This window comes from Charadrius vociferus, unplaced genomic scaffold (genome assembly GCF_000708025.1).
Source record: "Charadrius vociferus isolate BGI_N301 unplaced genomic scaffold, ASM70802v2 scaffold1116, whole genome shotgun sequence".
In the NCBI taxonomy this organism is placed as follows: domain Eukaryota; kingdom Metazoa; phylum Chordata; class Aves; order Charadriiformes; family Charadriidae; genus Charadrius; species Charadrius vociferus.
The window spans coordinates 151,546-175,051 of record NW_009648801.1 but is presented as its reverse complement, the minus strand read 5'-3'; the positions used below and the strand labels follow the sequence as shown (position 1 = coordinate 175,051).

At 50.1% G+C, this 23,506-nt stretch overlaps 1 protein-coding gene across 2 annotated transcripts in view; it reads left to right on the top strand.

Annotated features, from left to right (window-relative positions):
* RPTOR (regulatory associated protein of MTOR, complex 1) overlaps positions 1-23,506 on the top strand; it is a 152,536-nt gene that overhangs the window by 67,554 nt on the left and 61,476 nt on the right. Inside the window, exons 8-14 of one of the 2 annotated variants that reach the window (XM_009886826.1) lie at positions 759-859; positions 1,815-1,959; positions 10,965-11,040; positions 14,188-14,289; positions 17,846-17,929; positions 19,313-19,423; positions 23,331-23,405. In XM_009886826.1, the coding sequence (XP_009885128.1) occupies positions 759-859; positions 1,815-1,959; positions 10,965-11,040; positions 14,188-14,289; positions 17,846-17,929; positions 19,313-19,423; positions 23,331-23,405 (694 nt within the window). The remainder of the gene's footprint in view (positions 1-758; positions 860-1,814; positions 1,960-10,964; positions 11,041-14,187; positions 14,290-17,845; positions 17,930-19,312; positions 19,424-23,330; positions 23,406-23,506) is intronic. The other variant, XM_009886827.1, reaches the window with a different exon arrangement.

Sequence of the window (23,506 nt, the reverse complement as noted above, 5' to 3'; positions counted from 1 at the left end):
TAACAGACACTTTTTCAGAGATGTGTATTTTCCCTCTGTGTCAAGACAGACAGGAATTTTTTATAAGATGTTAATTTCTGGCTGGTTCAGAACCTGTATTTATAGAAGGGGATACACTTCATCTGAGCGCACCCGGAAACAGTCCCGTGTACGCGTCAGAGGAAGACGCTGCCGTAGAGAAAGCGCTCGCTTCGTGCGGTGTGTCTGGATGCTTCTCGTATTTGAGAAGTCGTTACAGCCGGGAAGCTCGGGTGCGCTGGGATTAATCCGCGGGATGTCGTACCGGGTCGGGTGTGTGTTTCTGGCGCTTCCCCATCCCATCTCCCGTACTTTCTCGGGGGGATGAAGCGGTGCGTGGGAGTGCCGGGCTGTGGGAGGCTGCGCAGCGCCGAGCGGGGCTGAGACACCCCGGGGGCGGCTCCGCTGCGTTTGGTCTGTGGGGTGGCTGCGTTTGGGCGTTTGCTTTTCAGAAATCAACGTCCTCTCCGTGATACCTTCCCAAATGTTCTTCCCTAGCTCCATTATCTATAAACCATTCCTTGGTTATCGTCCTCTATCTAGCAATTCATGTCACAAGAAAATTCACGTATAATAGATTTCGGACAAGGGGAGATTGTTTAGCAACATAAATTCTTGGTTAAGCATTGAGGTTCCAGAAATATTGTCTTTTGTGAGCTTTGACTGAGGCTGAGTTGTGCGTGTGTATCTCAAAAACCCCAACTAATAGGAAGCCTCCTTGGGTTTTTCCCCACCTGCAGGATTCCTGGCAGACTGAACGACAGGAGGACTCCCCTGGGAGAGCTGAATTGGATCTTCACCGCTATCACAGACACCATCGCCTGGAACGTCCTGCCTCGAGGTAAGACTTGGGCCGGTGAATCGAGTTTTCATCAGAAGCGAGCATCGCTTATTCAAAGTAGAGGGATGAAGAATAAGATAAATGAGACACTGAAATGAGAAAATTAAAGCCCGATACTGAAAGAAGAGCTCAGACTGGTTCTGAAGGCTAGTTCATTTTTTACATTCCCTCTTTTCTCCCAGAAGCGTTTCAGCAACCTGATCATTAGAAACCAGACAGGTTTTCTTCTAGTGCCGACATGATTGCTTTGGCTTGAATAATTTTCTTTCTTACTGTGTTTGTAAAGAGCAATCTATTTTCTTCCAGCCTTTATTAGTATCCTCAGGAAAGGTTCTTTCCTCTTTGCTGGTAAGGCACTCTGTGTTTCCCACGAGCACCTTCATCCCGTTCCTCTACCCCTGTTCTGCGTTGAATTCGTTCTTCTGCAGCACGGGTGGCCAAATTTGTAAACAGTTTTCCAACTGTGCTCTTTCCAGTGCTCAGTACAGCATAAATTCTTCCTTGCCTCTGCAGAAGATGGCACAGCTGCTGTCTTCGAGGATTCATTTTGGCTTCTCATAAGCACATCCGACTGCCAGTTAGCAGGTGTGTCGTCGGTTAAGTAGCACACAGAGGCCCTTTTCTACCTCAGTAATTTCCAAAAACTTACTCAGGCTGAGTTTAAGTGAAAAGCCAAAAGGGGAGTTTTATCCAGAAAAGGCAAAAAAAACCTGAAGTAGAAAGTATGTAGTTCTGTTAATGTAAAGTGGGGAGTACTTGCGATGCTTTGAGGGACTAGACGGCAGGATTTCCTTTTCATAGTTGTCATATCACGTCACTGCAAAACCGTTGTAGATTCCTTGTTACCAGAGTAAAATATTAACATCCTTTTATGTTTTAAATGATTTTTGCATATTACCTACGGTACTTACGTTACCAAGACATGCATCTAGTAACTCGCGCAATGTCTCGGCAGACCTTTTCCAGAAGCTCTTCAGGCAGGACCTGCTCGTGGCCAGTTTGTTTCGTAACTTCCTCTTGGCCGAAAGAATTATGAGATCCTACAACTGTACCCCTGTGAGCAGCCCCCGCCTGCCTCCGACGTACATGCACGCCATGTGGTAAGTCAGAGCCGCGCGCTGCCCTCCCCGCAGAGGCCGTAAGGAGATTTTGGGCACTGTGGTCACGAGAGGTTCTCACGGCGTAGATGTACGCGGTGCTTTGCTGAGGAGGTCCGTGGGTCGAAAACGAAGGGGCACGTGGCAGTGCGGTACCCGTCTCCGAATGTATTTCTCCTCTGCGCAGACGTAATGAGGATGTAATTCTGTAACAGAAACCTCAGTTGAGCTGTGTCATCCTGAGCGTGTGCTGCCTTTCCTGGCGCCAAGCGGAGCCGGTCCCCTGCGGGTGTCGGGGGGAGAGCTGAGGGCCCGAGGGAAAAATTCGGAACTTGCGTTGCTGAAATAGAAGAAATGTTTTGCTGCAGAGTTCATTTACTTTTACTGTGGCTTTTAAGATTATTAATGGAAATGGAGGTGGCACAGTTATCAAAAAGCTTTTAAATGTAGTTTTGACTATCAGACAAATGTCCCATGAATAATAATAATAAAAATAACAGTAATAACAGAAATGCTTGCTTTCATTTTTTTATTCAGTATGATTAAGAATAGAACAGTACAGAATTTGGCGAAGTACAGACTGGTACAGTCAAGCGAACGTAGTTCCTGTAGGAGAAGATGACGGCGGGGGAGCTTGGGAGCTTGCTAAAAGGCGAATGAAATGTTGAGTTGTGGTGGCTGACGGGGCTTAATTTGCCCAAGTTTTCAAAATCCTTTTGATAAGCTTCCTCCATAAAATTGTGGAGGAAAATAAAGGCAGAAGAGATACGAAGCGGTGATGATGAGGGAGTTCAGACTCCACGGCGTGGCTCCTCTCGGGGCGGCGGCAGGCTCACGCCGGGGCCCCGGTGGCGTTGGCAGGCGCCCGCGGCCATCCAGGAGGCATTTGCCGGTAACGCAAAGTCGCTTTAATTGTTGAAAAGCGTGGAGGCAACAGGGCAGACTTCGGACGGAATTGCTAGCAATGGGGCAGCCTCGCCAACGGTTCTGTGTGTTTGTATGTGGCAAACAATTTTCTTGAGTGTTGGATTAGCAATTTTTGAGGAAAATAGTTTCAGTCGTTTGCAGATACGGTGAGTTGTTGTACCATTGTGTCACGTGAGGGACTGGGACGTTTGTAAGTGAAGAGTAGAAAAAACCACCCGGGTTCCCGCGGTGTCTGTCAGACGGTGTTGCCACTCGACGTGGCAGAGCTTGAGCCATGGAACTCTGCGTTTCCAGTTGCGGTAGAGTGGAACACGTTTTTACAGAAATTTTGAAATTAAACCAGTAATAATCTTGAGTTATTTATAGCTTGTTTATTGCCGGCATATTAAAAACCTGTATTTCCAGTTCCTTACGGGAATATAATTCGTTCTTATCGCCAGCGTATTGAAAGCCTCTATTTCTGGTTTCCTACGGGAGTATGTCCCGACTTGGAGTTGGTGTCACCATCCACGTGCAGAACCACAGGAGTGAAGCCCATCCTGTGTCTCTCTCAGACCTGTGTGGTAACATGATGGGTTCGAGAACCACGTTCTTTTCTGTGCTGGTAGTGTAGTTCTCCTGCTGTAAATCCCTTTGTAAAGCCCCTCAGGCGGTACCACAGGATAGCGGCATTGCTGCTGCTTTTTGGGATTTACCAGAAGAAGAAATTCCTTCAGCAAAGTCACACATGGGGCTTTTTTCCTTGTGAGTCCCGAACGGCAGCAAAGTAGAGAGCAAGTGAGCAGAGTCCCTTGACACACTTTATTCAGTGTCCTCCAAAAAATGTGCGCTTTGAAGCGAATCTAGCAGAGGGGAAAATTCCACTTTTGTCCGAGGTGGCTCAGTTGATTATTAGGAACTTTTAGTAAAGACAGATTTAGAAACTAATTTAGGGCTCGCTTAAATATTTTCTAAAAATAATCATCTGCACTTATCCATCACCTTTCATTCAAGAATTTTCTAATGGATCCCTGAGCTGAAACCTCCAAACCCAGTTTACTGCTCGGATGAACTGGGTAACGTGGCTGGAGGGCAGGAGAGTTGACCAACGCAGTGTTGAAAAGAAAGGAAACTTCAAACAGTGTGGTTTGATGGTCGCGTGGAATCTACATCTGCATCGTTAGGTGGTGGATGCTACAGCGAGTTTTTGCTGATTGCTGGTTTATTGAGACTTTTCACAGATTTTTCCTGCCCAGCATGTCAGACCGTGCTCTGGGGAGTGAGACCGGGCTGCCGCATCGTCAGCAACGGTTTGATCTGCGAGCGGTGGGCAAGACCACCCCCCGGGGATCTCTCCTGCAGCGTTATGAACGTGTGGTGAATGCAGATCGTGGCTCTGGCGCGTATCAGCCACTGCTCCCCAAGGGTCTGACCTCAGGCTTTGGGGCACTTCCCCACCCCTCCTCCTCCTCCTCCTCTTCATCCTCTTCATCCTCCTCCTCCCCTCTTCTGTGTTTTTGGGGCTGTTTATTTGGGTTGGTTTAGGGCCTCATACCTTTCACTGTGATCCTGTGCGCACCCGGTGTGTGTTCCGGGCGCAGGTTTTGGGTTGTTGGTTGCAGCCAAAGTGGTGGTGTGAAGTTTTCACTTCTCCAGTACAGGTACGCAAATATTCTCCCCTCTTCCACTACCCTCCGGCTGCTCATCTGCCTTCCTGGGCTTTGCTTCTCCATTCACAAAGGGGATGTGAGATTACGGTGTTTCTCTGCTCTTCTGCACCGTCACAGCTGAGATAGTGACTAAAAGTGGGATCTGCCTACAGAGATCATGCACAGCCCAGCAGAAGGCTGACCGGAGCAGCAAACTACTGGTTTGCTGTATGTTAGTACCTTTTTTGCACCATCTTCTGCAGAAAAGGCGTAAGTAAATGTCAGTGTTTCAGTGGCCGTAGCAACGCACGCACTGTCTCTCCTGAACTCTGCGCCTGCTGCCCCGATGTCCCTCCTCGTCGCAGCACCGTGGGTCGGCGCGTGGTGCTCTGCACCGGCCTCGCGGCTCCTCCCGGAACACCCCGCGGAGCGAGAGGGGAGAGCGCAGGACGAACTCCTGCCCGGTGGGCGCAGACGGGCTCCGGGGTCAGAGGACGACGTTCCTGCTTCCCAGGCGCGGTGGGTGGCTGAGGGACGGAGCTGTGCCGGCGCCGGGGGCCGCATGGGGCTGGCTGTGGGGCTGGCTGTGGGCAGGCGCTGCCGAGCGCTCCTGGTGCTGGGCGTGAGCGTCACTACCTCCCGAACAGTTACGGCTGCCCCTTTTCAGACATTAAATCTGAGCCATTTGCTCTTTATCTTTTTCACGTACCTTTGTCTCTGCTGGTTCGGTAATTCTCCCCGAGTCCCACTCAAACGTCTCCGAGTTGAGGATCCGGCACGGTGTGGGGGAGCGCTGAGGCTGCTGGAGACGGGAGCTTCGGTTCCTTTTGGTTTAGTGCTTTTGAAAACAACTTTTTAGAATTTTGACCTATTAAATTATTGTTCCAGGCAATTCATTTGGGAGACCACTGTTCCCTGCTCTGTTAATTATCCTCTTTACCTGAACAATTGAAGCAAAGTGAAAACTTATTTTTTGAGGGGAAATTTGACCCACAGGCTGTCAATCTCTTTATTTCACCAAGAAGGGCACCCTCGTTAGGAATCGGGAGAGCTGACCCCGGTGACCCTGCCCTGTTTGGTAGGCTCTGGCATACTTCATGCCTTCGTGTCTTTCTTACTTTTATTGGCTTTCTCTGTTGAACCTGCTTAGGCATAAACCCTTCCGGGCACGTGCGGTTTGTGTTTGTGTGGTGCCTCGCACCATAGGTTCTTGGCCGCTGCAGGCACTACTCTAATACGAGTATTAATATTAATATGTATTGATTGACTGGCTGAGCTGTTCAACTTCGAGCGTCGTTCCGTCTATTGTGCAGTGAGAACAGGAGGGCTGAGCTCTGTCAGCATCTCCATCTCTCTTGTGATGGATTACGGTTTATACATTACTGCTGTTGGCAGCAAGTTATATTCACGGCCTTTGAAAAGACCTAATAATGTGTTTGGAAATAGTTCCTAACATAGGTCGTATATTAAAAACGAAGTACCTTAATTATGCTTTGGAAGAGCTATGATTTGTCCGTAATAGAAATATTGCAATAGTGTATACACCAACCATGAAATTCTGTTGAAAGGAAGTCGTAACATACTGCAAATAAAATCAGCTGGAAATTCTAGCTGAAAAGAAAGCCGTAATACGGCAACCCAGTTACAGGTGAGAGAGGAGCTGGGGCCTCTGGGCGTCGTGGGGTGTTGCAGGATGGACGTGGGTCTGGGCGCCGATTGCTCAAGGAGATGAGGCTCCAGTGGCGACACGGAGAGCCTCTGCGCCTCAGCGAGGGGAAAGCGGTTCTTCGAGAGGGGATTTGGAACGGTTCGACATTTGAAGGGTTGAGTTAATTCAGATTGCACTCTTGATTTAACCAGATTTTTGCGTGTGTCTGTGTTAGGCTTCCCATCGCCGAGACCCATTAACAGACTACAAATAGTTTAATGGCGAGAGACGTCGGACGGAGATAGCAAAGCGTGTGCTTTAAGTTGCGGCTGGAGCAGGGGAATGCGTTGGTAGGAGAAAGAAGGATTTCAGAGTTGTAACGAATATTCATAGCAATAAATATTTTTTAAAAATAGCTGTGTCTGAGCAGGGTCCCAGCTGCCGCCCTGCAGCAGGCTGAGGAGTTCCCGGGGTCGCTCTGGAGCGGGTGAATTGAGGCTGAAATCTGAAAATCCAATCAAAGGGGGTATGTTGTTGAATTGGACTTGCAGAAAAACCAAACAGGAAAAATCTTGTCCAACATACTTGAAAAAGTTTGAAATATTTAACAGTTCCAGAAATACAATTCAAAACAAGCAGATACGCCGGTGGCTGAGCCCCAAGAGTGCACGTGGCTTCAGCTTCTCTTCAGCCACTCCTCAGCGTGACTGTCGTTCCCACTAATGTATGTGCGGTGCAATATAATACAAACTATTCCTGGAAGAAGAGAGAACGTTAAAAGACATCAATAATACGTTATAAAAAAAAAAAGTGACATGAGAATTAAAGGCATTAGACATTGACTCAGCCCAGAAAATTTGAGTGTAAGAAAAGTGCCACTCATACAGTACATGTGAGTGCAGAAGAACTAACGCACATCTCTGCAACCGTGTTTCATTTGTGCTGTTCAAGTATTACCGCGGGCTGCCGTTACCGACATGTCGTGGATTTGCACCATAAAACAGTCATCGAGCAAAGCTGGAACTCTCGGCCCTCTGTTCTTCGCTTAAAAGTCCAAACTTTGCAGCACCTCCGGGAAGCGATGGAACGGCAGCTGGATGAGTTCACGTTAAATTATTAAAAGTTTAAACAGTCCTCCTGTAATGAAGCACGTATTGGGCTGAGGGGGAGATAGACGGAGTCTGGGGGGCACATGTGAATAGGGACTTCGTGCTGAAAGGTAAGAAAAATTTAAACTAAACTGCAAAGACAAATATATGAGTGTTTCTATCACAGGAGAAGAGAGTTAATGATGGAATTCAAGGGAGCCCTTTCCCTGCTTAATTTTTATTGTAGAATTACAGAAGAGGAATGCCTTTTCATTTTCAGTTTTCATGTACTCTGAACCGCAGTATCCTTTCCCAGCGGTGGCTTGTGGCTCACATGCTGGGTGCGCCGGTGGCCGGGCTGATGGGTGACTGGAGCTTCAGCTCCTCTGGAGCCTCTTCCCACATTCCCTCGAGTTTCTGCCTCATCCGCGTTGGGTTTGCACCACGTAGAAATGGGCACCTCCTCGTAGGTGGTGCACGATGGAAATCCTTTGGACTTGGTGAAATCAGTCGCAGTGTGGGGCGCTCGGTTTTATTGCCCTTTTCGGGGAGACATAACAGGAATGGGTAGAAAACCTGACAGTAAGTGTCTGACAGCTTCTGACTTAGCCGGGATGTACGAAGAGCAGATGTCTTCCCTTCTTGTGCAAGTGCTCGAGCCATTTGTTGTAGACACAGAGCGATTAGGACAACGTAGTATAAAAAAACGCTCATTAACACAGTCTTTAGTAGTGTTGTGTGGTGAAGTTGGAGCCCTGTGATGTTTCTGTGGGGTATTGCCCAGTGGATGCATCATTGTGGTGTCTTCTTGCAGCGAGGGGTGCGGGGTTATTGGAAGGGCGCAGTCAGGAAGGAAGAAGGAGCAATGCTGAGGTATTACCCGGCTCTTTTTGTACCCAACGTGGTGAAAACAAACCTTCCAAAGGGCTTTGCGAAGAGCAGCCTCCGCAAAGAAAGAAGAGAGAGGCAGTGATCTCTGGGGTTGGCTTTCATAAATCACTTCTGGGATGCGCCGCCACCCATCCCGGTTCCCCTGCTGCTCCCTAATTTATCTCGTTTGTGTCCTAAAGTCTAATCTTGTTCAGCGAGCGTATCTACGAACGCCCGCCTTCCAAGTTCCCTTTGGCATATTAAAACAGTCAATCACTGCTCCTCCTCCTCCCCACCACCAGCCGTTATTTTCACCAGGGCGGTAACAGGTATTTTTCCCCTTCTGTTTCTCTTCCCGTGCTCCGTGGCGTTAGTCCTTTACCGTTCATTTGTGCTTGTTTTCAGTCTTTTCATTACTGTCACGCCTGTTCACTGCCAGCGCCGTGGGGTACCTGTGTGGCAGCTCATGTGCAACCTGAAGTCAAGCGGGACCAGCGCGGCAGACCGTGGGGCACGGTGCGTGGCTCGCTGGGCGGAGGGTGTCCGTCCCCTGCGGAGGGCCGGCAGAAGTGGGGTGCTGCACTGCTTTGCAAAGGCCGGCGAGCCGTTGCAAGTGTTTGAATTGATTACAGCCTCTGGCGGGCGATGGGGCTGCGCAGGTCCCGGCGGTGAGGAGCAGAGCGTCAAGGCTTTGTGCTGGCGGTTACTCTTTTGAAAGACTCGGTAACATTGGCTGTGTGGCCACGGTGTTTTTCGTGGCCTGTTTTTCGAAGCATAGGAAGAGGTTTTGTTTTAATCTGCTAAAATCTCTTTTTAATTTTTTGTTTGTTCTTTCTGAAACCTTTGAGATTTGCCCTAGCAGGGCTGCTTTGGGCATTTTCATAGCAGTGTTAGTGCTTCGTACCAAAAATGACTCTGAGGAGCTCAGCATGTTAGCTCTGTGCCTCTGCAGCGTAAGGACCTGTGCACAATCCTTTTATAGGCAGCCGAAATAAGACTAGTTGTCTCCGATCTCTAAACCATCTTTCTCCTGTGTAGTAAAACCTTTCTCAGAGGCACTACGTATTGACATTTTCTAATGTTTGAGAGGATTTCTTTGGGTGGTATTGCCTGTTCCTCCAAGAAACCCGAAAGTCAGAAATATTCATTCTTTGCTTGAAGTAAAATTATCTTTATATTTGCACTAATTGACTTTCCCTCTGCCTCAACCAGGAATAAATATCTCTCTCATCAGCTCTGCGTAAACATTTTGTCTCCAGCGTGGGTCTTTATTGAGCATGTGGGAAGCATTTGTTGCCCGTGCTTTGATTATCTCTTGATTACCTCTTAATTATATTGGCAGCGTATTGTCAAGTGGAAGGTGCGTGCTGTGAGGCAGAGGGACAGCGGCGGGGGCAGCGGAAGCGACCTGTGTCTCTTGAATCCGTAGGAGAAATGCAAGAGCCTTCCAGTTTATTTTTCCATCTAATTGGAGAGATTGTTCTCGGTTGAGAACAGCTGCCAGTTAGGCTAATGGGATAGATTTCGCTCGGCAGTTGCTCTAATGGAAGGCTTTGTTTGACTCAAAACAGGGTGATTTAAGAACTTATTAGAGCAGGTAACTAAAATACACTGTATTGATTATCACCCATGGCCTTATGTCTGCAAATGTTCCTAGGAGAAGAAAAATTGCTCGGCCTATTGATGTTAACACATGACGGCCACGAGCCATGGAAGAGCAAATGTGTCGGGAGAGTCAATTAGTTTCTTTTGTGTAAGAAACCCAGCGGGTGGTGGCTTAACTCACCGGCCTTGCGGAGTGCGTAAATTCATCTGTTAAAATGAAAAGTGCATGCAACCTCTATGGACAGAGTAGGAATAATCGTTTCTGGGGTAATGAGTAACTGTTTCACTTTCTTAGAGGTGTTTTAGGAACCTGGGAGACCAAGTGCATTTATTTCAGTTTGGTCCCTCTTTAGTTGGTGAGCGTTTTGAAGCAGGCTGTTGGCACCTTTCGTTTGCGCTGCGTCAGCCACAACAGGTTCGTTGGACGCTGTACGTAATCTTAGTGTTACAGTTAACGCTACAGGATTGTAAGTCACAATACTTTAGCCATTAAATAGTACAGTAGATAAGTGTAAAAACTGAAATGTTTAAATATTTTCTCTTTTCTAGTTTAATGTACGTCCCTCCGTCCTTAGGGTGAGTCACGTAGAGCCCAGCTCTGTAGACAGGGCTGCTACGCAAAACCCAACTCGGAGTTAGGTGGTGGAGTCGGCGTTAGTTCTCTCGGCGGTGTGTGCAGTGACACGGTGACTGTGTCGAGGGTGCGGGGACGGGGAGTCAGTGTGGTGGTATCGGTGTGTCCGTGAATTGGGCGGTGGAGGGCTCGTCAGCGGGACTGCATCTCCCGAGCTGATGTGACTTGAATACAGAGGTGTCTGCTGAAGGATTGTGGGCTGGAGCCAATCCAGGATTGAGTTCATTTTTCTAGTCGAGAAAAAAAAAAAGTCATCCGTTGCTGCATGAGGACAGGTCTGTAATAAGGCTTCAGTTCACTCTGGCTTCTTTCTGCGTTGCAGAGAGGAGCAGTGTCTGTGCGGTTCAGCTGGGGAGCTTCTTACCTCGCTCACATTTTGTTGCTCAGCCTGACAGGATGCTGGAGTAGACCTGCTCGCTGTTTTCTGAATAGTTTTCATGTGTTATATCTGTCTTTTTTTAAAAAAAGACAGACAATAGTAAGCATTTCCAAGCCAGTCAGACAACACTGCTTTGTCCAGTTACTTGTATGATCAGAATTTAGGTTTACCTTGCTATTACTTACAGATAACTTTTAATGACTTCTCTTTCCTCTTTCCCCTTTTTCAGGCAAGCATGGGACCTTGCAGTTGATATTTGCCTTTCCCAATTACCTACAATTATAGAGGAAGGAACTGCCTTTAGGGTAAGTTGGATAATATTCTGAAACGTTGTGTGCCCAGTTTCATCTTTCTTTGAAGCCTCAGTGCAGTGCATCACTTTTGGTTGTTGAGTTTTGAATTGTGGAAGTTTAAGGGTTTATACTTTTGGAAAATTGGAACTGTCTACTCACCTCACTTGGAGGAGTAGATTGAAAATCAACTTTAAGTTCTTCGCTGTTGTATGAGGTGTCGGATTCAGCCCGCGCCTGTTGGTGAGGGGGAAACTCCTACTGGTAGCAATGCTGCCTGAGACCTGACTCAACATTTCAGAGCATTCAGTCTTGACTAACAGAATTGTTACCCAAAAAAACCCAGCACGCCAGCGTGTTTTTCAAAGTGAAAAATTTTAATGTAAAAATTATCCCATAGTTGATAAAGATGCCCTAAGGCTTTTACCCTCCCATCCCTTTTTTCCCCACTGTATGTGCTGTATTTTAAAATCTACACAAATATGATTTTTCCTCTCCTACCTTATATTCATTTTTATTTCAGGTCTCTAACAACATTAGTGGGTGCTTTTATATTAGTCTTAGACCTAATCTGGCATTCGCTGTCAAGTGAGTTGAAATTCAGCAAATTTCTCTGTATTTCAGGGATGAGGGAAGGCAAGTAGTTGCTAGAGATTAGACAAGAGATGAGTAAATAATTAGGACAAGAGGAAATGGCCTCAAGTTGCCCCAGGGGAGGTTTAGGATGGTTATTAGGAAAAATTTCTGCACCAAAAGTGTTGCCGAGCACTGGCACGGGCTGCCCAGGACGTGGTGGAGCCGCCATCCCTGGGGGTATTTAACAGAGGGGCAGAGGTGGTGCTGAGGGACGTGGGTTAGTGGTGGGTCTGGCAGCCTTGGGCTGATGGTTGGACTCGATGATCTTCAAGGTCCCTTCCAACCTCGACGATTCTATGATTCTATGAAATAAGAGTGGTCATTCGCAACTAGTGTTTGATTCGGGATAGGGTGGAAACAATGTCCAAGTGTGTTTTCGAGCCTGGCAAACGTACATTCTTGTGTATTTTGACTAGAACTCGGGGTAGGCAGAGCCACCGATGTGCGGTGGCAGGCGGGAGCCTGAACGCTGCGAGTGTCCCGGCTGCCCCGGGCGCGAGGTGTGAGGGCAGGCACGGGTCCTCCTCTGAGCAATTCCTTCGCTTTCATTTAAAATCCATCATGATTAGTGCCGGTGGGATTGTGCGTGCTCTGTGGAGAGGGGACAGGTACGAACCTGTTGACCGTCGCTGCGAGAGGCCTGCGGGGAGGTGGGACTGGGCCGTTATTTGGGGAGGGAGTGGATGGGGCTCAGCTCTGCGCTGTGACAAATGGCTGGAGCAGGCAGACCCTTGCTGATCTATTCCTTGGGTTCTAATCAACGTTTGCCCTCAAACCCTTGGCTCCTGCCCGGCAAGAAGCGCTGTGTGCCGCAGGCGGCAGTCGGGGAGGGATTGCTGTGTGCCGCGAGGCAGAGACGGGGCCGCCGTGTCCCCGCGTTGGTCGGCCCCGTTGAGGACTGGGCTGGCAGAAGCAGCAGTCCCCGTGTGGGCTGGGGAACGCCCGGTGAGCCACAGGATTACCCGCTGCCATCCCTTCACCGGCCGCGGTGCCGCCGCGGGCGCAGAGCCCAGCCTGGTCCTGGATAAAGCGATCGATAATCTCTTCAGGGCCGTTCTGTTTCAGCAGCACGTTATAAACCGCGTGCGTCTGCCCTGCGCGTCTTCTCTGGGTGTGCTTTCCTAGTCAGACCTGGAAAACACGATAACCTGGTGGAGAAGGGCCTGCGGGCTGGCACGGGGGGTGGCAGGGGAGCGATGGGGCGGGGTTGGGGGGGTTTGCTCCCTTCGCGTAGCGGCGGGCGGCGGGCGCGGGTGGCGAAAGGAGCGGTTCCCCGAGCGCCGCTGCGCCGACGCGGTGCTGCTGTCCCCGGGGACTGTCCGAGCGCTCCGCGAGCAGAGCGTTTTGGGGAACGAGTGTCACGGCGTGGGCCGGTCACCATGGGTGTTCGGGGGTGGGAGATGCTCTGCACGCCTCAGCGGCCTCCGGGGACTTCACGGGTGCTGCGGAATGTCAGATCTCACCAAGTAAACTCCCGGTTCGGTCAGCCAGGCTGGTGCCCCCCCAGCGATCACATCGTCTTAGGGTGAGGCCGTAGTTACGTCAAATGGTTTTCAAAGTACGTGGTATTTTCTCTACTCGTCTTTGCTGTCCCCTAACCAGATTCCTTTATGTCCCGAGGTACTACAAGCCAGTATCCTTTGTATTCACTGGATGCCATTAAGATCAGTTTTGTAAAACAACGTATGACTGTACTGTCTTAAGTGCGGCGTGCCAAAGCCCCGCTGGCGGGGCGAGCTGTGGGGGAGTTCATCCCACCCCGCGTATCTTCGGTAGGGCACTGGTGTAAAGTCTGTTAAATACTGTAGCGCTCTGCATGGTATTTTTATACTCATTTACTCAGCTGCCGAGATATCTCTAATTAAATTAGTGGTTTCAATGTCTTAAGTGCATTTTCTGATTTTTGTTTGCCTGTATGAAGTCCTATTACTGCGCTACAGGTGTCAGAAGTGACGGATAGCTCAATAGAAGGCTGGAATTAAAAACCTGTAGACAGGCAGCAGCCTTCTCACAGCCCGAACCAGCACCCGAACGGCCGCCGGTTTGTGGAGAGGTTTATGGCAGCCAGGGAACACTGAGACGTGGGTGGACGTATTTTTTTGATGGTTTTGGGTTGTATTCGCTGTGCGCTGGGCAGAGGTACCACTGCGCGCTGCTGCAGGAGTGGAACTACCTCTGCAGAGCAGATAAATCCACTGCTGTTCTGTCGGCTTCTCACGCGGAGGAGATCGCCCACATTTCCCTGAGACCTTTTGAAATACCTTTTCCTGTTTCTCTGTTCTTTCCTTCTCCTTTTTTCAAACACATTAGAGAATGGCAGCATTGTATCTGGAGTTGTATCTGGTCAGTCTTTGGAAAATTGTTATATGTTAAAGGAACCCCAAACAAACATTTGCCAATCAAAAAGAATAGTTTTTGGAAACAATGACCTTTGCGAGTCCATAGGTGCCAAAACCGGTTGTTTCACATCTTTTTCCTTTTTTTTTTTTTTAACCCAGACTCTCATTCCTGTTCTTGCTCCAACAGCACAGTCCCTTCTTTGCGGAGCAGCTGACGGCATTCCAAGTGTGGCTGACCATGGGCGTGGAGAACCGCAACCCCCCGGAGCAGCTCCCCATCGTCCTGCAGGTGAGCGGCGGCGCAGGGGCTCGGCCACGCCGACACCGCGAGATTGCGTGTGCCTCTCCCTGCTGCCGAGGGCTCCGCTGGCAAACGGGTGGCCTTTGGGTACCTAAGTTACGTGGGCTCCTTCAGGATTAATCAGAGCTGATCGCATGTTACTAGACCTGCGCAGATGAAGACAAAGTGCTTTTCTTCCCCTGTACCTTCGCTCTCCATTGAGCAAAACTTCTTCCTGTAGTCCCTTTGCAGCTTAAGCAGGATAAGGACCTTCTGCCTCCTCGTTTGCTCTGAAGTAGCAAGACTTCATCATAGAGTAGCACATCTTTGTTGTTTTCTCCTCTGGTATCTCCTCTTATATGCTCTGCCAGGCAGAGGCTTTATTTTCTCTCTGTTTCCAGAAAGTGGGAGTTACTGCAGTGTAAATCGTTTGGAAATGGCTTCTTTACCTGTCTGGTACAACCTGGGAAGTGCTCCCGTTAATGTGATGCTGAAATTTTGCTGCAAGAACATAGAAACAAGTCTCTGAAGACCATGCCTGGAAGGAACTTAGAGTTCTGGTAGGCATTTGCTCAGACTAGACAAAGTTCCTATGTATAAAGGAGAAGTAAATCTGGGAGAAACATAACACTTCATTTCAAATAATGTTTTGTGGCGAGGCACATATTGCAGTTGTCATCTGCTCTTGCCCTCTCCTCCCCAGGAGTTTGTATTCACAGAAATATAAACCCTCGTCAAGGTAACTGCGGTCTCTTGTTGACCAGGTAGCAAAAGTCTTCTTGTTTAAAGGAATGTGGTTCCCATCACTTGTACAAGGATATAGGATGTTTTTCACTAAACGGAGAAGACTCACCTTCCCTCTGTTAGCTACCAGCTTGCCCTGGACTGCAGCACCACCAGCCCCTCTAAGACCCAATCCTAGTTTCCCTGAGCCTCCCAAGCCCTCAGAGATCAGTTGGATAAACACGTGTGGTTTGGCTCGGTGACTGCCGCAGGAGAAGGTGGGCTTCTACTCTGGCACAACTTTGCTGCTTCCCAGTGAATTGTCTGGCACCAGAGCGCTCTGCAGGTAGCTTAACCTTGCAGTGGAATTGAGAGGTCACCTGGCAAAGGAACCTGCTTTCCTTCCTGGAGCAAAAATGAGCTAGGACATCGTAATTATTCTTATAATTAAAGCATATTAATGGTATAGTGGAATAAGATTGCTTGGTAACAGGTTTGAGATACTTTGGATCAGCGACCAACTGATTAAGAGAGGGAAGGAAGTGCGTTTCAGAGCTCTTTTGAGCATCTTTTTGCTTTGAGCCCTTGGGAGTGCTCAGGCTGCACCGCTGTAGCCTACCAAAGGCTGATGCTCTTTTCCCATTTGAGATGTGCCCCTGGGGACAAAAGGTATTTGAGTGGCAGGGCCGTGATGCCAGCCGTGCAAAGCCTGGACATGTCAAGGACAGGGAAATGGTCCTTTGTAAATGGCCTTTTATTGACTTCAGCGAGTTGCTTTCCGTTGTGAATCCTTGCTGCGCACGGGGCAGATTGGGCACAGGGGCTTCCTGTGGCCCAGGAGAGAGCAGTCCTCAAAGAGAAGTTCGCACGCTCACAGCCTGAAGGAGCCGGAGGAGCAGATGCTGGGTCCTTGCGGAGGTGCCTCCTGCCATGCCATCTCCAGTGTGTGGGGACAGGAGGAGCACCGACTCCGCGGGAAGCCGTGGGGAGACGGCTGCTGCAGTCCCCTCCTTCCTTCCATCCTGCATTTGCCAGGAGGTTCCTGCTAAAATGTGGACTGTTACTTCTAAATTCTCCTCTTGTGTCCTGGTTAGTCTCTAACTTGCATGTGCGGACATAGTTAGCTTCCCTGTCTTCTGTTTAGGAACAGCGATGGCCAAATGTCCGGGAGGGATGTGCCGCAGTGCTGTGTGCGTGTTGTGGTGCAGTGGCACAGTGTAGCAATTTCATCATTTCACTAAAAGTTTGTAAATTGTGCGTAGACTCCTCTCATCCTCATCCAAGTCTCTAGAATTTGTGTCAGCTTTGGCTTCAGGTTATTGTGCAAATCAGTTTGGGAAGTGGGAATATAAAAAGCTGGGAGAGACTGGTGGCTTTTTTGGTTTTGATAATAACGAAACAGAGCTTCTAAAATAAGACAGGATTTGATTTGGTTGAAGGTTCTTGTGGGATGCTGGCAGTGTGGAGATGGGGTTTTGTATCTTCACCTGGCAATCCTTTTCAATTACATTCATTTTTTTCCCCAACTGCGACAGAATTTGCGGATTTGCTTGGGTTTTTTCTGAAGGTCAGGTAATAACGGCATTGTCAAAGCTGTGTGCCTCCCGTCTCTGCGTAAGCGCCAGCGCCTGACATGTCCCTGTCTGCTGTTGCAGCTGCCCGGCTCCCGCGTGCCCTGCTTTCTATCGCCGCTTTAATCTCGAGCAGCTGCCCCTGTTACTCCCGTGTTGGGCATCTTTAAAGCACACCGTTAATCGGGCCAAGTTCTGTAGTGAGTTGATGGAACAAGCTGGTGCCAACTAGGGCAGGATGACCAAACTCCTTTCTCTTATGACCTGTCCTGAGATCTGAGCTCTGATAGTCAGAGGTGAAACGGTTACAGTAGTTAACACGTCCTCCTGTCGTCTTCTTCTGGACTTCCTCTGCACAACTTCAGTGTCTAGTATCGGTCATCCGTAGTATGGGACACGAGCCAAGTAATTTAGTTATTCTTCAGTATTAAACATGAAAAATAATTTAATTTGAGTATGCAGTGTGGAAAAACACTGAGAAGGGGATGGAACTGGGGAGCTAAATCAGTGCGTCTCTCTCCCTGAGAGCCGTGCTGAGGGACGCTGCTCAGCTGAAACTGAGGATTAAACGTCGCATTCCAATATCTTACATCTGTTAAGGAGATTAGGAACTGAAAGTCTGTCTGTTAATATTTCACACCAGGGTAGGTATAAGCCAGTAAACTACCACCTCATTATCGTTGTCAGACTCCGGTTTAATGAGATTTTTATTAACGACTAATGTGACCTTTTGCTTCCCTCTTAAGTCTCTTACATCGATTTGCCGAGGAAAGCAAAGCCTCTTTTTCTGCTTCTGAGCTGTTTCGAGTAGTGGGAGGCTGAGCCGTTTCCTCCCCTCTGAACCCTTCCTGCAGACACCGTCGTGTTCCCGCTGTACTGGGGAGAGACGGGTGGTGTGATGGGGATATTTGCAGTCCGCAGGGACTGCTTCCACCGGGCAGCGCTGCACCGCGTGGGACCCGCTGAGCTGGAGAGAAACTAGGCGGGAGACAAGCGGAGCAGTGAGGTGGAGACCGGGGATAACGACATTCCTGGGGAACGTTTGCCGGTGGCTGCAGCATCGGCACGAGGGAGAGCGTTGTCAGGAGGGGCAGGAACCCACCGCCGACACTGCTCAGTGGGGCGACAGTTTCCAGCGGTCAGGGTTCGTCTGCCAGCGTTTTCTTTCGGTTTTCTCAAACTCACGTAACGGTCCAGAGGTCCGTTTCTGCTCTGCAGTCACAAGGGTTTCTGTTCTTTTGAGCAATAACTGTTGTCCCTCTCCTCCGCAGGTGCTGCTGAGCCAGGTGCATCGCCTGCGAGCTCTTGATTTGCTGGGAAGATTTTTGGACCTGGGGCCGTGGGCAGTGAGCCTGGTGCGTGGATGCTGCCCGTTGCCTTGTACAAGTCTAGTTCCTCTCAGTATAGGTGATAAATGCAAACGATGATTTATGGAAGGAAGATGGGGAAGATATTCCGCAGATTTGACAAATCACCAGTGTTTTGCGTGTTCTTCATGCGTGTAAAATGGAGAAAGCGTCCCTAAAAGAAAAGTGGTTTGCATTAATCAAGAAGGCCAAAGAGCTGTTCGTTTGCATTACTGGGGAGAGGATTTCCTGGGGAGTAGTTTAGTGTAAAATAGTGTAAGGGACAAACCAGGAGAAAATGTCTGGGACAAACAAGAAGGTTTGTTGTGTAAAATAAATAACAACAAAAAAGCCCAGATGAGTATTATCCGCTCGCTCAGCGTACTGGCTGCATCGTGTTCTGTCTGTGTGGTCTCTGGATTTTATACGCCCTTCTGAGAAGGCGGCAGCTGCCTTCTGCATTTTGGGAAGCGGGTAGCACAGTGGGGGCGACAAATAAGAATTAAACAGAGGAGCAGTTTAAAACACTCCTGTAAATGGAGCTGTTTGTTGATAACGATGGTGAAGATGAACCACCAGCTGGTTGTGGAATAGCTCTATGATGGGACCTCATACCGGTTTTCTTTACCTCCCACCTTCATCTCAGCCAAGACTCCCCTCTGCTGCTCGCGGGCCGCTTGGCCCTCGGGGTAGGGAACAGTTACGCGTTGAAGGTGATGTTAAGCCCTCTGGGGGTACGATCCTCTACAAGGATCAAAACATAGCTGTGGGGCGGCCGCAGTGGCCTTTGCTCCAGCCGAACGTTCCCCGCTTCGCGGAGCGCGCTGGCGGTGCGGTGCTGGGCGTTGGGGGTGACACCCCCGGGCCCAGCGCTGCGGGCGCGAGCCCCACCGGACGATCCCTCACCCTCGGGAAGGGTGTCTGCAGTCACCGTGGGATTCTCCGAGATTTTCCGTGTTGCGTGTCCCGCTGTGAGCGCAGTCTCTAATCCCACGGAAAAGGTTTGGTAAAAAGCCTGCGTAAGGCGAGAGGCCTGTTTGATTTCCAGTGGGAAGACTGTAATTATTGAGCTTTTGCAGAATGTTTACTTGTGAGAGCAAACGGCCCCATCTGAGGAGAGTGCAGCGTATCGTGAAGCATAAAATAGCACCGCCTGTAACGAGCAAGAGCTGGTGCTAGATTAACTCCCGGTCTCTGTGGACCAAATGAGTCTGAAAATGTCTGGTGACATCCAAGATTAAAACGAGCAGCAGACAAATACACAGAGATCCCCTCTTTGCGAGGAATGTATGAACTTGTTTTCTGCCATGTTCCTCATCTGTGTCGTTGCACGCGCGGGGGCGCGGGGAGGCAGAGCCGCTCACCAGCCTCTGCTCTCTCTCTGCCTCCCAGGCCCTCTCCGTTGGCATTTTCCCGTATGTGCTGAAGCTACTTCAGAGTTCGGCTCGTGAGCTGAGACCGCTCCTTGTCTTCATCTGGGCCAAAATTCTGGCAGTGGACAGCGTGAGTACTGCTGAACGGGGCTGTTTCTTTGGGCTTTCAGCGACGTTTGCTTTAGAGCCGAGACGTTCTCCTGAGGTACTTCAAAAAGGCACTGGTTTGTCTGGACACCAGCGCATCATCTCAGCCATTTGTTCCACTCGTAGAAAAGCTCGTTTCTGAAACTTTGTGGGTGGGAACCCCCAGCGCGGCGCTGACACCGGGCGGTTTGGCTGCGGGGGTGAGAGCGGGTTTGCTCTGTCTATTGAGACTGCAGCGTCACGGTCGCATCCCGCAGGCCCTGGCTCCCCTCCGGCTCCGGGGGCAGGTGCTGCAGGTGAACCCCGTCAGATCTCACTGAGGGCGTCTTTCTGGGGGAGATGGCGCTTTGCTTGCTGCGGGGGCTTAAAACGCGCTCGTCCCTTCTGTCACACGTTCCCGGGTGAGAGCGCGGGCACACGCTCGTACCCTCCCTCAGCTGCTTCACTTTGGATTGTGATCGAACGTGTTTTGTTCGAGACCGTTCCTGCCGGTTCCCAAACCAGGCTGCGGGTATTCCTCAGACAGAATTTTTCTAGAAATAAACCAAAAGTAATTTTTTGGTGACTTTAACTTACAAATCCTACTCCGAGTCTAACGTGTGCACTGGAGGCGGTTGGCACAGAAGCAGTCACCCCCCCGAAAGCGGGTTATTCCTACCCCGGGCCCGTGAGGCTGCTCTTCTCTGCGGTAGTTCAGCACCTTTCGGGATGAGGTTTAAAAACTGAGCCCTGATTTTTAAAGATGGCCTTTGCCAGAGCTCTAGTTTGTGGGGTTTAAAGCAAATAATTAAGCAGGCCAGTAATTGCAGATAAATTTGTATAGACTCCGTGGTTTGTGGGTGCGATTAGTTGAGCAATATAAAGTTATTAGGAGTGATGCGCACAGTTAATTGCAGACTCGGTCATAAGCCAATATGAAATTGTCTGAACTGCTTGTACAAGTTGGATCTTGCCTGTTTGGGGGTTTATTTTTGTTATCTCTCTTCCATTTTAGCATGGAGAATAATATTGAATTTGTTGGAATTTTTACCCGCTGCTGATCTAGCATTGTCAGGTTTAGTTTTATAAATATATTTTCATTAACATCCTAAGAGGATTTTGGAAGGCAAAGAAAATGAAAACTATTCATCTTAAAGCTACTCCTGAAAAGCTTATTTTGATGCATGCCTCTCCGTGGCTGCGCCTCAGCCCCAGGTAGGGTTCAGGGTGGGCTCATGTATAATTTACACGGCGTGTCGTGCCATCCTTCACTTTCTCTGGGGGTGAAGCCAGTCCGAGAGGGCTCTTTCCCCTCATCCCCCCCTCCGCCAGCGGCATTTATCCCTCCCATGCCTTATTTTGTTGCCCCGCTCCTTTAGTTGGCTGCACTTGAGAAGCAAACCACAGCAAAAATACTCTGGAAATTTGTATTAGGATTTCTTTCGGCTGTTTCACGCGTGAGCTCCGCAGACAAGTGGTGGCAGTGAGAAGGGGGAGAGGGCGACTCCAGCAGCGAAGGGCAACGAACGCTGCTGAGGGAGGGGACGGGCAGCGGCGCGACTCGTCACGCTGTAAAGGGAACAAATACGTCATTACGTCAGAAGCAAAAAGAATGCTGTAGCGATACCTGCTAAATGTCAATACAGACATGTCTTTTCCCTCCTCGGCTGGCACAGGGTTTGGCCATGTACGTGTGAAACAAATCCAGTGGTGTGACACAGCAGGGTTAGGGACGAGTTACGTAGCGCACGTGGTGCGATGAGCCGCGAGGGGAGCTCTGCGCTCTCGTCCCTCCCCAGCACTGGGAGCTTCAGATGTTCCGTAAGTGCCAAAGTTTCACACCAGGCCCGCAGCTTGCTTTGCTCGTGCGGTATTGGTACTCGCAAGGGTAGCTGCTTATTCCTCGAGGAGGAGGTGTTCCCGGTGCCGCCTTTCCGTGGGGTTGGCGGGACCTGAGCAGGGAGGTTGGGGCCGGCGCCGGCCTTAGGGGAGCTGCTCCCTCCCTCCCGCCCCGGGAGTTCGGGTAGCGGCGGCGGCACGCCGGGCGCAGGGTGAGGACGGGCAGCCTTCTCTTTGCTGGTGTCTGCTTGCCTGCGTGGTGGCACGGAGGTTGGTTTCTGTAAGGAACAGAAAGTATTCACAGTGAGAAGGAAAAGGGGGGAAAAGCGAGCCTGTGCTCCGTGCTGCGTTGCGCAGAAGGCAGGAGAGCCTCTCGTAGCTGCAGCCTGGCACCAGCCCACTCCCTCTGCTCTGGGCTCTGCCAAAACCAGCGTCTTTACTCCCTTCAGCAATAAAATATTCTCTTGCATCTCTGTCTTGCCATCCCTTCTCCTTTCAACAATTAGTTCCCTCCTTCACCTTCTGCGCCTGATAAAAAATACACGGTCCTGTCTCTGGCACGAAGCGATAGAACCACAGTCACGGGGGAAGCCGATTGCCGAAGCAGCATTTCCTCCCTCAGATTTTCACTTTCGTAGTACGTATTCTTTCGGTTTGACCCTAACACGGCAACCTGAGGCCTGAGTTGGTGTGTTTGCAAACCCACGGTGTACGCCATGCGTGTCACTGCTGATATACCCCAGGAAAACCCGCGCTACTCTCCTTACGGGCCTCTAAAGGCAGTGTGTTGCTCTGCAGTGTTTGATGGTGTGCAGTAGGAGATCATGCTGCTGGATGCTACTGGGGTACCGATGTAGTACACTGTAGCGCTTGACCAAATAAGACAATGATTAGTCTCATTTGCGTAGATGAGTTGAAATCTTCTCGTCAAAATCTAGTCCCGCCGAGGGGGGGGGATTGGACAGAGTATAAAGAATGAATATATAAAGAATGAATAATTCCTCCTCTGCCCCCCCCCCCATTTTCTGGTAATTGCCCATCGATGTGGGCCGCTCCAAGAGGAAGATGTGGTCGGCGCATTGCGTGCGGCGCTCTCCAGGAGCGCCCTGCCCGGGGAGGACGGTGCTCTGCAGTCACAGGACTTACTGTCCCGTCCCGGCTGCCGGGCTGGGACACGGGCGAGAGCGGTACGGAGAGGACCGGGCAGGACTGGGCTCTCAAACTGCACCTCCCGTAAGCACGGGGAAGGGGTGCGATGTTTGTTAAAGGAAGGTCATGGACCGGGCTTGCCCAGAAACTTCCCTAGCTCTGGAGTCCCGCGGTGGGCAGCTGGCGGGGGGAGGAGGGCCCCCCAGAGCCTCTGCCGGGGGCTCGTGCCCGCGTAGGGCTGCCTGCGTGGCGCGTGGTGGCTGCTGGCTTAGCGCTTGGTGGCTGACGTGTGACCGCAGTGTCCTCTGAAGGGAGAGGTGGGGGCACTGCCTCCTGCCCGGGGACCTCATGGAGCTGTCGGGGATCTCACAGTAGTCGGGGGGATATCTCCCCGTGCGGCTGGAAGGTAGTGAGCAGCGGGTGTCAGCAGACCTCATCTAGGGGAAGCTAATTGCATTGGCATGGGATTGGAAATCACGGGGAGAATTAGACAAGGGCCTTGTAGAAGATCTAATCTTACATAATTTTTATTGTGTTAAATGTAAAAAAAAAATAAATTAGTTGGATTCCTCCTTGGGTTTGCCTTTGGTGGCTCTCAAATATTGGTGACAGTTCAACGAGACAGAAAGATGGCGAATTTAACTCTTCTCCTGAGCAGGGGGTCCCATTTGCAGTTGCTGCCTGTGGGGCCGGAGGGTGGCAGAGGGTTCCCTCCTTCAGACGCTGCTCTTCCCCGCCGGCCCTTCTCCTGCGGGGATGTGGGGTTGCAGCCCCGATGGAGGGCTTGCACTTGCTTTTGCTTCTTGAATAAAAACGAGATCTGAGAAAAAATATTAAGACATGAAATATTCATACAGCATTGGAGGAAAAAATATTTTTTGTGTTATTGTACTCATTGTGTTTTTCTCTGTCTCACTTTTCAGTCGTGCCAAGCTGACCTTGTGAAGGACAACGGTCACAAGTATTTCCTTTCGGTTCTGGCAGATCCTTATATGCCGGTAAGGACAAGTCATCTTTATTCAGACTCTCCGAGCATGTGCTTAGCTTCTCTTAGCGGCTCCGTTGCTGTTCGGCTGCGGCGGTGCCTCCCGCCCCCTCC